Genomic DNA, 17,330 nt, shown 5'->3' with positions numbered 1-17,330 from the left:
CCTGTCTCCGGTTATTCAGGCTTAAGTTTCCTGCGTTTCCCTAAATCTCGTAATCTGTCATTGAGTTGATGACGCTGTTTGAGATAGAAAAACAGCCGCGCACCAACACGACTGGATAAATAGTTCCTTAGTGGAGAGAACATTCATCATTCTTCATCTCTTATTTTTTCTTGCATCTACATAGTCCTCTGTCAAAATCATGACTGTTAGCGTAGCCCAGCATTTCCTCTACTACGCCGCTTTAAGGTGGTGTCTCTAAACCATATCTCACTTTTTCAAATTGCTAATGATCTCTTTTCTCTCGGTATTGTCTGTATTATCCACTTGAACTTCTCCCATAAATATATCGACCTTGACAAACACACCAATCCGTGCACCAACAGTTACCTTTTTCCCCAAATACTAAATACATCATCCAAAATGAAATGGTTATGTTTGAATTCATGTTGTCATTTGGTTGAATTGACAAACATGCTTAGAAGTTATGCGTTACACAGTCTCTGAAGAGCAGTTAAAGGAAGTGATAATATAAGATTAAAAGACAGTTTTTTTTAATTTATACGTCACATTCCAAAAATGGTTCAAATAGCTCTGAGCTCTATGGGACTTAACATCTGAGGTCATCAGTCTCCTAGAACTTAGAAGTACTTAAACCTAACTAACCTAAGGACATCACACACATCCATGCCCGAGGCAGGATTCGAAGCTGCGACCGTAGCGGTCGCGCGGTTCCTGACTGAAGCGCCTAGAGCCGCTCGGCCACACCGGCCGACCGTCACATTCCATAGGACCAAATTGAGGAGCTAAGATCCAAGGTAATGGAATGTGCCAGTACATGAAATTACAACATACAAGTAATAATAGATAAAAATAAAATGTTTATGAACCCAAAAAAGGCAAATCGTAAGTTGAAGTAAATGCAAGCGACAAGAATCAGCTTAATTCTTCAAGGAAATCCTCGACAGAATAGAAAGAGTGACCCACGAGGAAACTCTTCAGTTTCGATTTGAAAGCGCATGGATTCCTGCTGAGATTTTTGAATTCGAGTGGCAGTTTATCGAAAATACGTACAGTAGTATACTGCACACATTACCGCACAAGAGTTAAGGAAGTCCGACCCAAATGCATGTTTGATTTCTGCCGAGCATTAACCGAGTAAAAGCTGCTTATTCTTGGGAATAAGCTGATATTGTTAACAAGAAACGATAGTAAGCAATATACATATATTGTCAAAATACCCGGACTCGTGAAGAAGGGTCGACAAGAGGTTCGTGAACTTACACGACTTGTTGCACGAGCCGTCCGTTTATGAGCCAAAAATATCCTTTCAGAGTGGGAAGAGTAACCCCAAAATATAATACCATACAACATAAGCCAGTGGAAATAAGCAAAGTAGACCAATTTTCGTGTCGAACGTTCACTCACTTCAGATACCGTTCGAAAAGTAAAAATGGCGGCATTAAGTCTTTGAACAAAATCCTGAACGTGGGCTTTCCACGACACCTAGGAATTTGAACTGTTGAGTTTCGCTAATCATATGCCCATTCTGTGAAATTAAAACGTAAGGTTTGTTGAATTGTGCGTTACAAACTGTAAAAACTGAGTCTTACTGTGATTTAGAGTTAGTTTATTTTCTGCAACCCATGAACTAAGGTCATGAACTGCACTATTTGAAACAGAGCCAAAGTTGCACACAACATCCATTACTACCAAGCTAGTGTCATCAGCAAACAGAAATATTTTAGAGTTACCCGTAATACTAGAGGGCATATCATTTATATAAATAAGGAACAGGTGTGGTCCCAACACTGATCCCTGAGACACACCCCATTTGACCGTAACCCACTCATACCCCACATCACAGCCATTCTCAACATTATGAATAATGACCTGTTGAGGTGACCCAGTTGTGAGCTACTCCCTGTATTACGTAATGGTCCACTTTTCTCCTAAAAGCCACGCTCTGTTTAGCTCAAAGCGAATTGTATGAGAATGTAACCGAGGTGCCTAGAAACTACGGTGTGTACGCTACAAGAAAGGTGCTGCACATCGAGAGGAATGTTACTTCAAAATTGCGAGAGTCCACGTTTCAAAATGAGTCATTACTACTCCAACCTCTGTAAATACACTGCTGGCCATTAAAATTGCTAGACCAAGAAGAAATGCAGATGATAGACGGGTATTCATTGGACAAATATATTATACTACAACTGACATGTGATTACATTTTCACGCTATTTGGGTGCATAGATCCTGAGAAATCAGTACCCAGAACAACCACCTCTGGCCGTAATAACGGCCTTGATACGCCTGGGCATTCAGTCAAACAGAGCTTGGATGGCGTGTGCAGGTACAGCTGCCCATGCAGCTTCAACACGATACCACAGTTCATGAAGAGTAGTGACTGGCGTACTGTGACGAGCCAGTTGCTGGGCCACCATTGACCAGACGTTTTCAGTTGGTGAGAGATCTGGAGAATGTGCTGGTCAGGGCAGCACTCTAACATTTTCTGTATCCAGAAAGGCCCGTACAGGACCTGCAACGTGCGGTCGTGCATTATCCTGCTGAAATGTAGGGTTTCGCAGGGATCGAATGAAGGATAGAGGCATCTGAAATGTAACGTGCACTGTTCAAGGTGCCGTCAATGCGAAGAAGAGGTGACCGAGACTTGTAACCGATGGCACCCCATACCATCACCCCGGGTGATATGCCAGTATGGCGATGACGAATACACGATTCCAATGTGCGTTCACCGCGATGTCGCCAAACACGGATGCGACCACCATGATGCTGTAAATAAAACCTGGATTCATCCGAAAAAATGACGTTTTGCCACTCGTGCACCCAGGTTCTGCCGTTGAGCACACCATCGCAGGCGCTCCTGTGTGTGATGCATCGTAAGGGTATCCGCAGCCACGGTCTCCGAGCTGATAGTCCATGCTGCTGCAAACGTCGTCGAACTGTTAGTGTAGATGGTTGTTGTCTTGCAAACGTCCCCATCTGTGGACTCAGGGATCGAGACGTGGCTGCACGATCCGTTACAGCCATGCGGATAAGGTGGCTGTCATCTCGACTGCTAGTGATAGGAGGCCGTTGGGATCCAGCACGGTGTTCCTTATTACCCTCCTGAACCCACCGGTTCCATATTCTGCTAACAGGCATTGGATCTCGACCAACGCGAGCAGCAATGTTGCGATACGATAAACCGCAATCGCGATAGGCTGCAATCCGACCTTTATCAAAGTCGGAAACTTGATGGTACGCATTTCTCTTCCTTACACGAGGCATCACAACAACGTTTCAGCAGGCAACGCCGGTCAACTGCTGTTTGTGTATGAGAAATCGGTTGGAAACTTTCCTCATGTCAGCACGTTGTAGGTGTCGCCACCGGCGCCAACCTTGTGTGAATGCTCCGAGAAGCTAATCATTTGCATATCACAGCATCTTCTTCCTGTCGGTTAAATTTCGCGTCTGTAGCACGTCATCTTCGTGGTGTTGCGATTTTAATGGCCAGTAGTGTAGCTGCGAACGATCGGGCACCTCGGTACGATTAGGTTCGCGCCACGAGCTGTCCGCTACCAGAGGGGCGAGGAGCACGGTAAGGGAAAAGTGCCCTCTGCGCGTGCGCAACACGGCAACCAGATGGTAGCGGCAAACATCGTGCATCTCTACTGTTAGCGTGGTGTGTGAGTCGGTGCGGGCAGCTTCAGGTCCTGGCGCCGGCTCCAGGCGATACGGCAGCAAGTTGCAGCGCCTTATACAGCGGAACCTGTGCTGTCAGTGCCTGAGCGGCGAGGCAGAAACACTGGACAAGGCGCCGCGTGCGCCGGCTGCACGCAGAACCCTGCACTAGCGGTGTGGCTGCAGCGAGGGCTACGCATGTGGCGTTCTTAGGTAGCGCCGTAGACGAGTGCAGACCGGTTTGCGTGGAACTGCGCGCTCCGTTCGCACAGCTACAGTACTCGCCACCCCTGTCGCAGTCAGAGGGACGCCGGGTGGCAGAACGGGTGCAGTGCAGGCGGGCGAGGCACGCGACTGGCCGCTGCTGGCCCACTTGCCGCCCCTCTTCCGCGCCTGCTCCCTCCTGTCAGCCGTAAATCACGTGGCGAAAGTCAGCCCCGACAACATCTCGCACCCAGCGTGTACACCTCCGGCACGCGAGCGGTCCCTTTCACGAGAGCCCCGGTGCAGCGATAATTACACCCGCGGACAGCCGGATCGTTGCACACGGCGCGGGCAAAACTACTTCTACAAACTTCCAGTGACGCCAAACTATACTGCTTCACACAAGGAAGTCCGCGTTCCGAAATTGCTAGTTTACTCTCGAAGAACTTGTCACAACGTGCACGAAATATCTCTCTCGTCTACGTCGTTGCACTCATCATTCTAAAGGCTAGTTTGATGCAGATATCTACGGTAATCAACTTCTGCAAGTCTAGTCGTACCCGCGTTTACTACTGCACCCAACACTCATACCAACCTCGCTTCGAACTCGTTTTACTAAGGTTTGAAGCTCCTCTTCACGTTTTTCCGTGTTTGCGATTTAAAATTGGTTCAAATGGCTCTGAGCACTATGGGACTCAACTGCTGAGGTCATTAGTCCCCTAGAACTTAGAACTAGTTAAACCTAACTAACCTAAGGACATCACAAACATCCATGCCCGAGGCAGGATTCGAACCTGCGACCGTAGCGGTCTTGCGGTTCCAGACTGCAGCGCCTTTAACCGCACGGCCACTTCGGCCGGCCGCGATTTAAAAGTTGAGCTGTTTCCAAAATCAGCTTTATCCAAACACAATTTATTTTTGTATTTAGCCAGACATGTCTCGACACCTATGTATCATCTTCTGTTGGCCATTTTTTTTTATTTCTGTAAAATGCAATACCAAATTTATAATAATTTATCTGCTGTAGGCCTAAGAATTATAATATGTGCATTTGCAGATGCAGCATGACTAGTTTTCAGATGACATGCTGTCAAAAAAAACGATGAAAAAGGGCACAAACAAACAGATGAATAATAATGCAGTTCATTTACCGATGTAATCTTAAGGTGAACGTCTACATGGAACAAAGTAAAATCCACATATTATAATTCTTAGTCCTACTATAGATAAATTATTATAAATTTGATACTGCATTTCACAGAAATATAAAAATGATCCACAGAAGATGACACATAGGTGTCGAAACATGTCTGGCTAAATACAAAAATAAATTCTGTTTGCATAAGGCTGATTTTCAAAACAACCCAACTCTCTTCTAACCTTCACCATCCTTCCGTAACATTGCATTTGAAAAGCCTCTGTCCTCTTCTCGTTTAGAGTCATCGTTCACCATCAAATGGCTCTGAGCACTGTGGGACTCAACTGCTGAGGTCATTAGTCCCCTAGAACTTAGAACTAGTTAAACCTAACCAACCTAAGGACATCACACACATCCATGCCCGAGGCAGGATTCGAACCTGCAACCGTAGCGGTCCCTCGGTTCCGTTCACCATCAAATACCTGCAGAAAAGATTTCCTGGCGCTTAAATTTATATTCACTATTAGCAAACTCCTCTTTTTCGGGAACGCTTTTTTTGCTATCTTCTTTACTTCTACCGTTGTCGGTTTTAAAGTTACTTCTATAGCTGGGCGTCTTACGGAGAAACTGGGTGTAACTGAATTCCTCGATAACAATCTCAGAACTGAGTGTCTCCTGGCGCACACAATTTTCAAACAACTTACGAGAATTCAGCCAGGTGATATTTGTACTAACAGCGACCTGTCCGTTGCAGTTTGCCTTGGAAATGGCGGGGTGTGCTCCCGCCGAAATATCGGCGGTCGCTGTTAATATTACCTGGCTGAATCCCCGTAAGTTGCTTGAAAATCTGAGAACTGTCCGATTACTAAATTCCGATTACAGATTCAGATCTACAATCGTTGCAGTGACCCTTCTTCTGAACATGAACTTATTTATGCAAATTACTTTTTAGGGATATGATTATAGTAATGTAAAATGTATCTCTCTGTACATTAGATTCCACAAAAGAATGATTCACAAGGATACTCAGAATTGTTAAATAATTTAAATGTGCCCAATAACAAAAACGCGAGTGTTGAATTTACATGAAATTTCACTAACTGAAATCTGTTTCTAATATTCTGCCAAAAACGTTTCTTTAGAATGAAATTTAAAATTTTCCTGGTGAACTGAATGTTCGAAGATGTTTCGAGATTGCAGTCAGTCGTCGTAAACTTCACGATATTTCAACTGGACACCTGGCAGTCATCTCCAAGTGACTGGCAGGTGTCCAATTGAAAGATCGTGGAGTGAAATTTACGACGACCGGCTGCAATAGCAAAATCTCTTCCAACGTTCCGTTCCTTCAGGCTCTACAATAGATTCTTATCCTGCAACGGATAACTTCTCTCTGCTCTCCTTGCACTGCAAATAATGATCTGAAATAAATAACTGCGACCCAGTTGGCCTTCTTATTCTTTTTCCTTTCAAGTTGATGTTTCAGGAAATTAGTTCTCGATTCTCTTTCAAAATTATTAACTATTGTTCACGCAAAAGTGGAATTCTTGACAATGCAAATTTTACTCAACATATTTCTTTGAAGATTGAGGACATTCTTTATGAAACATCTATAAATGACAAAACGAAATATTTTGAAATGCTTTTAATGACCCAAAAGTAAACTCCATCTAATACGAATAATCAGCATTCTCTTTCTCCGCATCGACATACTCGATAATGTCTGATTCTACAAAATATTTCTATCACAAAATCTTTTTTCTTGAATTCGTAATACATTACTATTTAACTAGTCTAAATTGGGGAGGGATATTTAGAATACTGAACACATAGTTGATAGTTCTCCCTGATTACAAACAAGTAGATATTACTGGACACGATAAAATCTTTGCACAGCAGTAGCTGCTGAACTCAAGCTTGCCGCTAAGAAAATAAGTTGCCCTTTTCTGAGGTGCTGCTTCGTTATCCAGTCAACTTAAAAATCATCCTTGATCCAAAATCTTTGCGCCATACGTCTGCTACCTATGCTGATCATTCCGCCATGATACAACGCCCTCTCTCCACGATTCCACAACTGCTGCTGCGCAAGCCTGCGATTCGATTCGCCCGTTACCAACTAAGGCGCCCGAGCTTTTCTTAACAACGCAACCTCTGGAAATCACCCACAGATTGTGTATCGCTCACGTGTTCAGTTGTAAGTAGGCTGTTAGGCTGGTTAGGTTTTTTTATTGGTAACGCCAACTCTGTATGAAAATCACTGGCTGTGCTGTGTGCAGTATGTGGCTGCTTTGCATTGTTGTAATACTCGCCATTGTAGTGTTAGGCAGCTGGATGTGAACAGCGCGTAGCGTTGCGCAGTTGGAGGTGAGCCGCCAGCAGTGGTGAATGTGGGGAGAGAGATGGCGGAGTTTTGAAATTTGTCATGAACTGCTATATTTATATATGATGATATCAAGGTAAATACATTGTTTGTTCTTTATCAATATCTTTCATTTGCTAACTATCCCTATCAGTAGTTAGTGCCTTCAGTAGTTTGAATCTTTTATTTAGCTGGCAGTAGTGGCGCTCGCTGTATTGCAGTAGCTTGAGCAGCGAAGATTTTTGTGAGGTAAGTGATTTGTGAAAGGTATAGTTTAATGTTAGTCAGGGCCATTCTTTTGTAGGGATTTTTGAAAGTCAGATTGCGTTGCGCTAAAAAAAAATATTGTGTATCAGTTTAAGGACAGTCATGTAGAATTGTTCAAAGGAAACGTTTCACAGTATACAAAGATATTTAAAGTGACGACTTTCCGAACAAACTCAAAATTTTCATTATATTTGCATTCAGAGCACACCAAATGTTAATATACCAAACTAACTGTGATTTACTAGCATTTCATTTGGTGTACAAATCTTTCAAATTATTTTGCTGCCCAAATATGAAAATTCGTCTACCATTTTCCGTGTCTCACTTTCTAGTCCAATTCCCTCCGCATAACCGCACTCAATTCGACCACACTCCATAACCCTTGTTTACTTTTATTAATGACCAGCTTATAACCTCTTTTCAGTATACTATCCATTCCGTTCAACTGATCGTCCAAGTCCTTTGTCTTATTTAACACAATTACGATGCCACTGTCAGACCCGAAAGCTTTTATGTTAAGCCGGAATGACACGAGAGGTAGGTTACAAACTTGAAAACTCAGAATTCTATATACAAACCAAAAAATTTAGTCAAATATTTTCAGCTACAGGAAAACAAAATCCCGTCATGTTACCAGTCCAACTTCTTCGGCAACAGTCCTCTGTGGAAGAGGTTTGCCAGTCGGTGTGTTTATGCGGCCATTCGTATACACCTTGATCACCCAGACGCGGTTCTTATTTTCGAGCGGAAGGGACATTCCTTGAAGGGAGTGTTACAAGTCGTACGGTTGCAAATGTCCGGCCGAGCCTCGTAGATCATGACCAGGATCTTAGCTTAGCTGCCTCCCATTTTAATGCTCCGTATTTTGTCCTGAGGATCTGGATATGCACTCAGCCCTTTTGATCGCTCAATTGGTTCTTCGCCACGTGCCTGCTAACAGCTGTAAGATCAATTGAAACTGGAGTAACTCCAAATATCTACGGCAGTATAGTTGCACATCAAGTCTTTATCAATCCGACCGCTCTCCATTCTGTGCCTCGTGACTGTCCTGGATGTCATCTGGTGGTTACGGTGTCACGGCCTGGCTTTGTATCATGAGACTCGATTCTAGGAATCTTGAACCGAACAGAATTGACATTTGAGAACATACAGCACTGGCAATTGGATTATCAAGTCCGCTCGTCGATGGCACTTGAGGCGACTTTTGCGCCGGACTACAGATGGTTAGCAGCCGCCTCTCGTTGCCACTTAATCCAATTTATGGAGCTGGTTTTTTCCTCCTCAAACGTCCGGCGGCTCTACAATTGCGTGCAAGACACCGCGTCAACGCTTTCTAGACAGCGTTCTGCTGGAACAGGTTTGCCGTTCCCTTTCTTGGACCTGTTGTCCAGCTTCCCAGCTGGTACGAACGCCCCTGTCGGTTTATTGCGCGGCTCAACATTCTTCACAAGAGGTGAAGGCCACGTCAAGGTTGTGTAAAAATTAGAGTTTCTGCTGTGTTTTGGATAAATCTGTAACAAAAGGCTGCGTTCTTTAACCAATAAGCCAATCATTACAAGTAAAAAGTTTATGAAGTCTAATATTGGTTTGGACAGTACTGTATTTGACTAAACATAGTTTTGTGGTGCCACAGATCCTTGCCTCTGTGTGAAAGAAGAACACCTTTTGTTAACATTACGCTAAAAATACTTACGTTGACAATTCGAACCAAACTTAACCCTTACAAGCACAGTATTTTCGTAGTCAGAAGGCTTGACGAATACAGCGACGCAATTTTTTATTTCATACTTTTGAGATTCACAAAATTTTTAGGAAAAATTTACACAAACGTCAATTTTACAATTTGTAAGTACTCTACTAAGCCATTGGCGTAGTAAGGCCGGTCAATGAAGAGCAGGAAAGGTCGAATGTGGGAATTAATTTGTGCAGTCACAAATTTTTGTACAGTGGTCGGAAGGAGTGCCATGAAATCTCGACAGGTAGGGGCGAAGTGTTAGGTGCGTTTGAAGGTCACTTTTGTACATTTCTCTTGAATAACTCGAAAACTACGGCGTCTAGCGAAAACATATCGCAGTACAAAATTTAAGCATTTTAAATTTCCTACAAAAAGACCCTGTTCATTTTTTTCTGTAGGACTAGTAGTTTGCGGGCAACGAGCGAGAGAATATGTAAATCTCGCATATGCGTTTTGAACGCCAGATACAGTAGTGGAAACTGGTATAAAGGCACATGGTTATTTGAGGAACAACATATTTATTTACGTATTTGATATTGTACGCATTTTTCCCGTCCGGTTTACAACAAAGTAAGACAAAATACATTCCCATTTCGCCATTAGAATTAGGCCAGAGCCTTAAGTTGAAAAAAAGTTGGAATTTCTGGTTGAATCGGGCGGAAAGTTGGTATAACGACAGATCCGGTAGACGATGCGCACAGTGGTGAATGTCACCAGTTCGCTACTGTATGGAGGTGTGTCTGCTAACGTCGTACGGCGGTTGTTGTGATAATGCCGCGTGGAAGGCCTCTATTGGGTGATTGGGTGACGAACAAGCAAATATTAAGGTGTACAAAGAAACAGACCTATCTAATCACCATATTGCTAAGATATTAGGGCGTTCCAATTTTCTTATCAATAATGTTGTCAGACTGGGTGCGCAGTATGGCAAAAATGATAAATACGGCCAGACATGAAAATTGTCAGTATCAGATATGGGTTTGATTGTGCGTAAAACAAAAGTCAACAGCTTGTGTTCCTGTCAAAACGTGGTTGATTTGCGGTTATCAGTCACTTCCAGACTCGTCAGACAAATGCTGGCTCAAGAAACGGCGACGTACGCCTCCTTTAAAGAATTCACATCAGGAGGTTCGACTGAAGTTTGCAGAACAGCATATGTCATGGAGCGTACTATGGAACAAAATAATTTTCTATGAAGAGAAGTAGTTGAACATGGGTGCGCCAGATTGTTTCCAGTATTACCGATACGATCTCCGTGCTGAAGAACACGGTCGGATGAACAGAAACTTTGGCGGTGGCAGCGTTATGGTCTCGGTAGCATTTTGTGCTAAAGGCGCGCCCATCATCGCATGGATGCACTCCAAAATGAAGTCCGATGATTATACTGGAACGTCGGAAATTGAATTGGTCCGTATGTGTGATTAATATGTCGATTATAATTTACTATTCCAACTCGATAAGGCTGGGATTCACAGGTCTGCCAAAACAAAGTCGTGGTTTCAAGACAAAGGAAGTCCATTTCTGAGCTGGCCATCGACAAGTCCGGATTTAAATTCTATTGAGAATTCGAATGGAGTGGACCTCAATCTCGGAAGACCAACGACGACTGAAGAGAATGGTTCAACGTGACAGAAGTGCAACCCGTCCGCAAATTGCTGCAGATTTCAGTTCTGGGCCGTTAACAATTGTCAGCGTGCGGACCATTCAACGAAACATTATCGATATGGGCTTTCGGAGCCGAAGGCCCACTCGTGTACCCTTGATGAATGCACGACACAAAGCTTTACGCCTCGCTTTTGCCCGTCAAAAGCACATTGGTGATGATTGGATACATGTTGCCTGATCGGTCGAGTCTCGTTTCCAATTGTATCGGGGGGATGGATGTACATGGTTATGTAGACAATCTCGTGAGACCACGGACTCTGCATGTCAGGAGGGGACTGTTGAAGTTAGTGGAGGCTCTGAAATGGTATGGGGCGCGTGCAGTTGGAGTGACACGGGACCCCTGATACGTGTACATAGGACTCTGACAGGTGAGACGTACGTAAGCATCCCGTATGATCACCTGCATCCACTCATGTCCACTGTGCATTCCAACGGACTTGGGTGATTCCAGCACCACAATGCGACGCTCTACACGTCCAGAATGGCTACAGTGTGGTTCCAGAAAGACTATTCTTCCAGTTGTATCGAGGGGATGGATGTACATGGTTATGTAGACAATCTCGTGAGACCACGGACTCTGCATGTCAGGAGGGGACTGTTGAAGTTAGTGGAGGCTCTGAAATGGTATGGGGCGCGTGCAGTTGGAGTGACACGGGACCCCTGATACGTGTACATAGGACTCTGACAGGTGAGACGTACGTAAGCATCCCGTATGATCACCTGCATCCACTGATGTCCACTGTGAATTCCAACGGACTTGGGTGATTCCAGCAGGACAATGCGACGCTCTACACGTCCAGAATGGCTACAGTGTGGTTCCAGAAAGACTATTCTTCCAATTGTATCGAGGGGATGGATTTACATGGTTATGTAGACAATCTCGTGAGACCACGGACTCTGCATGTCAGGAGGGGACTGTTGAAGTTAGTGGAGGCTCTGAAATGGTATGGGGCGCGTGCAGTTGGAGTGACACGGGACCCCTGATACGTGTACATAGGACTCTGACAGGTGAGACGTACGTAAGCATCCCGTATGATCACCTGCATCCACTCATGTCCACTGTGCATCCCAACGGACTTGGGTGATTCCAGCACGACAATGCGACGCTCTACACGTCCAGAATGGCTACAGTGTGGTTTCAGAAAGACTATTCTGAGTTTAAACAATTCCGCTGGCCACCAAACTAGCCAAACACGAACATTATTGAGCCTATCTGCAACGTGCTCTTACAGATTTATGGACAGCCCTACAGGATGCATGGTATCAGTTGGCTCCAGCACTACTTCAGACATTAGTCGAGTGCACGCCACGTCGCGCTGGGGCACTTCCGTGTGCCCGCGGGGGCCCTACACGATAATAGGCACGTGTACTGGTTTCTTTGGCTCTGCATTGTATTTCACACACTTCAGCAATTGTCACCCTGCACTATTAACCCCTGTTCTGAGTGTCCTGAATAATGTGCCACTGCCACTAGAGCGCGCTTACTGATGCCTGTGTGTGTGCCTCGGCAGAACCCCGCGCGGCGGTCGTGGTGGACCAGACGGCGGAGCCCTCGTGGCGGCTGCCCGACACCGTCTTCGAGACGGCGGGCACCAACTACTTCACGGCCAGCCACGGCCTCGTGCAGACGCACCCGGCCCGCGGGCCCGGAGCCGCCGCCGGCCTGCGCACCATCGACTTCGGCAGCCGCGCGCTCAGCGAGCTGCGGCGCAACCCGTCGCTGTCGGCGCCCGACGAGTGCGCGCGCGCCTGCCGCGAGGACGAGCCGCCGCGCATCTGCTACTACCACTTCACCCTGGAGCTCTACAACGTGCTGGGCGCGTGAGTAGCTCATTCCTCAAACCTGGGTGGGGGGTGAGGGGTGGGGGGGCGGGGGGGGGGGGGCTATCAAGTACGGGGTCCCACAGGGTTCCGTCTTAGGTCCTTTACTGTTCTTGATATACACGGTGATTCAAAAAGAATACCACAACTTTAAAAATGTGTATTTAATGACAGAAACATAATATAACCTTCTGTTATACATCATTACAAAGAGTATTTAAAAAGGTTTTTTTTTTCACTCAAAAACAAGTTGAGAGATGTTCAATATGGCCCCTTCCAAACACACGAGCAATATCAACCCAATACTCCAACTCGTTCCACACTCTCTGCAGCATATCGGGCGTAACAGTTTGGATAGCTGCTGTTATTTCTCGTTTTAAATCATCAATGGTGGCTGGGAGAGGTGGACGAAACACCATATCCTTAACATACCCCCATAAGAAAAAATCGCAGGGGGTAAGATCAGGGCTTCTTGGAGGCCAGTGATGAAGTGCTCTGTCACGGGCTGCCTGGCGGCCGATCCATCGCCTCGGGTAGTTGACGTTCAGGTAGTTACGGACAGATAAGTGCCAATGTGGTGGTGCTCCATCCTGCTGAAATATGAATTGTTGTGCTTCTTGTTCGAGCTGAGGGAACAGCCAATTCTCTAACATCTCCAGATACTGTAGTCCAGTTACAGTAGCACCTTCGAAGAAAAAGGGACCAAAAACTTTATTGGCTGAAATGGCACAGAAAACGTTCACCTTAGGCGAGTCACGTTCATACTGAGTTGTTTCCCGCGGATTCTCAGTGCTCCATATACAGACATTGTGACGGTTGACTTCCCTGTTAGTGTGGAAAGCTTTCTGTTGAGCGGTCGCCATCTTAGCATCAACTGACGCTGACGCCTAGTCAACAGCGCCTCAAGCGAACAAATGTACAACTAAATGAAACTTTATAGCTCCCTTAATTCGCCGACAGATAGTGCTTAGCTCTGCCTTTTGTCGTTGCAGAGTTTTAAATTCCTAAAGTTGTGGTATTCTTTTTGAATCACCCTGTACATTAATGACTTACCATTCCACATTGATGAAGATGCAAAGTTAGTTCTTTTTGCTGATGATGCAAGTATAGTAATAACATCCAAAAACCAAGAACTAAGTGATGTGATTGTAAATGATGTTTTTCACAAAATTATTAAGTGGATCTCAGCAAACCGACTCTCTTTCAATTTTGATAAAACACAGTACAGGGCTATTACAAATGATTGAAGCGATTTCATAAATTCACTGTAGCTCCATTCATTGACATATGGTCACGACACACTACAGATACGTAGAAAAACTCATAAAGTTTTGTTCGGCTGAAGCCGCACTTCAGGTTTCTGCCGCTAGAGCGCTCGAGAGCGCAGCGGGACAAAATGGCGACAGGAGCCGAGAAAGCGTATGTCGTGCTTGAAATGCACTCACATCAGTCAGTCATAACAGTGCAACGACACTTCAGGACGAAGTTCAACAAAGATCCACCAACTGCTAACTCCATTCGGCGATGGTATGCACAGTTTAAAGCTTCTGGATGCCTCTGTAAGGGGAAATCAACGGGTCTGCCTGCAGTGAGCGAAGAAACGGTTGAACGCGTGCGGGCAAGTTTCACGCGTAGCCCGCGGAAGTCGACGAATAAAGCAAGCATGGAGCTAAACGTACCACAGCCGACGGTTTGGAAAATCTTACGGAAAAGGCTAAAGCGGAAGCCTTACCGTTTACAATTGCTACAAGCCCTGACACCCGATGACAAAGTCAAACGCTTTGAATTTTCGGCGCGGTTGCAACAGCTCATGGAAGAGGATGCGTTCAGTGCGAAACTTGTTTTCAGTGATGAAGCAACATTTTTTTCTTGATGGTGAAGTGAACAGACACAATGTGCGAATCTGGGCGGTAGAGAATCCTCACGCATTCGTGCAGCAAATTCGCAATTCACCAAAAGTTAACGTGTTTTGTGCAATCTCACGATTTAAAGTTTACGGCCCCTTTTTCTTCTGCGAAAAAAACGTTACAGGACACGTGTATCTGGACGTGCTGGAAAATTGGCTCATGCCACAACTGGAGACCGACAGCGCCGACTTCATCTTTCAACAGGATGGTGCTCCACCGCAATTCCATCATGATGTTCGGCATTTCTTAAACAGGAGATTGGAAAACCGATGGATCGGCCGTGGTGGAGATCATGATCAGCAATTCATGTCATGGCCTCCACGCTCTCCCGACTTAACCCCATGCGATTTCTTTCTGTGGGGTTATGTGAAAGATTCAGTGTTTAAACCTCCTCTACCAAGAAACGTGCCAGAACTGCGAGCTCGCATCAACGATGCTTTCGAACTCATTGATGGAGACATGCTGCGCCGAGTGTGGGAGGAACTTGATTATCGGCTTGATGTCTGCCGAAGCACTAAAGGGGCACATATCGAACATTTGTGAATGCCTAAAAAAACTTTTTGAGTTTTTGTATGTGTGTGCAAAGCATTGTGAAAATATCTCAAATAATAAAGTTATTGTAGAGCTGTGAAATCGCTTCAATCATTTGTAATTACCCTGTATATACAGTTCCGTACAGTAAATGGCACAACTACAGTAATAAATATAGACTTTGAACAGAAGTCTGTAGCTCAGGTAGAATTTTCAAAATTTTTAAGCGTGTCCATTGATGAGAGGTTAAACTGGAAGCAACACATTGATGGTCTGCTGAGACGTCTGAGTTCAGCTACGTATGCTATTAGGGTTATTGCAAATCTTGGTGATAAGAATCTCAGTAAATTAGCTTACTATGCCTATTTTCATTCACATTCACGTATGGGATCATATTCTGGGGTAATTCATCGTTGAGTAGAAGAGTATTCATTGCTCAAAAACGTGTAATCAGAATAATTGCTGGAGCCCACACACGGTCATCCTGCAGACATCTATTTAAGGATCTAGGGATCCTCACAGTAACCTCGCAGTATATATATTCACTTATGAAATTTGTTGTTAATAATCCAACCCAGTTCAAAAGTAACAGCAGTGTGCATAGCTATAACACCAGGAGAAAGGACGATCTTCACTATGCAGGGTTAAATCTGACTTTGGCACAGAAAGGGGTAAATTATGCTGCCACAAAAGTCTTTGGTCACCTACCAAACAGCATCAAAAGCCTAACAGATAGCCAACTAACATTTAAAAATAAATTAAAAGAATTTCTAAATGACAACTCGTTCTACTCATTGGCTGAATTTTTTGATATAAATTAAGGGAAAAAAACAACTTAAACATCAGTGTCATGCAATATTTTATGTAATGTAATGTCTTGTACAGACATCTTTTATTAACCTGACACGTTCCACATCATTACGAAGTGTCGTATTCACGATCTATGGAACAAGTATTAATCTAATCTAATCTAATCTCCTCCTACACTAACAGCAAGTGCCACACACCCGTGAGACCAGCCGCAGCACCAGGCAGTACGATTGTTCCCTTCAAAGTATTTCCCTCAGACAACTATACACTGCCGCAGTCGTTGTCCTCAGTAGTGGTAGCAGCGCTGAAAGGATTCACCTGGCACGGTGTTTAACATGTCGGTCACATTCTTTCGTATGTTTTCCAGACTACCAAAATGGCTCGCTTGCGCTCACATTGGCCAGACTGAACAGTGCTCCTTGCCAGATGGCTGCAGTGTTTTCACTGCAGGGTTGGTAGCCACCTCTGGCGCTCTTGAGCGTATCCGCTCCTGCGCAGTCACTCCTTCATCATCTGTAGTGACTCCTTAAGCAGCCTACACGCTCTCGACCAGTGCTTCCCTCGGTATCCTTTGGTAATGACTATCCAGGAGTCACTACGTGTGTCCTTCATTTGGACCCCAGGACATGTCGCGATCCCGGACAAAGAATTTGCTGACAGGCTGGCCAAAACGGCTACCGGTAAACCAAGTCTGGAGATCGGTCTGCCGGAGGCTAATCTCCGATCGGTTTTCCGGATGTGGGATACTGAATGGTGCACTCTCAGTACACCAAATAAACTACGTGTTAAGAAGGAGACAACGAATCTGTGGCGGCCATCCACGGTCACCAATCGCAGGGGCTCCGTTGTCGTTCGTCGGCTCCGCATCGGCCATACTTGGCTAACTCATGGTCACCTCCTCCATAGCGAGGACCCGCTGCGGTTCCCACATGACTGTCGTCCACACCTTGTTCGACTGCCCGATTTCAGCCGCTCTGCGGCGGACTTTTAGCCTTTCCGCCACACTGTCAACGCTATTGAGAGACAATGCCTCAACCCCTGATGTTAAAAAAAAATGTTCAAATGTGTGTGAAATCTTATAGGACTTAACTGCTAAGGTCATCAGTCCCTAAGCTTACATACTACTTAACCTAAATTATCCTAAGGACAAACACACACACACACACACCCATGCCCGAGGGAGGACTCGAACCTCCGCCAGGACCAGCCGCACAG

At 45.0% G+C, this 17,330-nt stretch overlaps 1 protein-coding gene across 1 annotated transcript in view; it reads left to right on the top strand.

Moving 5' to 3' along the window:
* LOC126474078 (uncharacterized) overlaps positions 1–17,330 on the top strand; it is a 212,214-nt gene that overhangs the window by 119,979 nt on the left and 74,905 nt on the right. The window contains exon 2 of the mRNA XM_050101486.1: positions 12,558–12,867. Coding sequence (XP_049957443.1) covers positions 12,558–12,867 — 310 coding nt within the window. The remainder of the gene's footprint in view (positions 1–12,557; positions 12,868–17,330) is intronic.

The sequence above is a fragment of the Schistocerca serialis genome, chromosome 4, assembly GCF_023864345.2.
Source record: "Schistocerca serialis cubense isolate TAMUIC-IGC-003099 chromosome 4, iqSchSeri2.2, whole genome shotgun sequence".
NCBI lineage: Eukaryota > Metazoa > Arthropoda > Insecta > Orthoptera > Acrididae > Schistocerca > Schistocerca serialis.
This window is presented reverse-complemented; position numbering and strand designations above follow the sequence as displayed.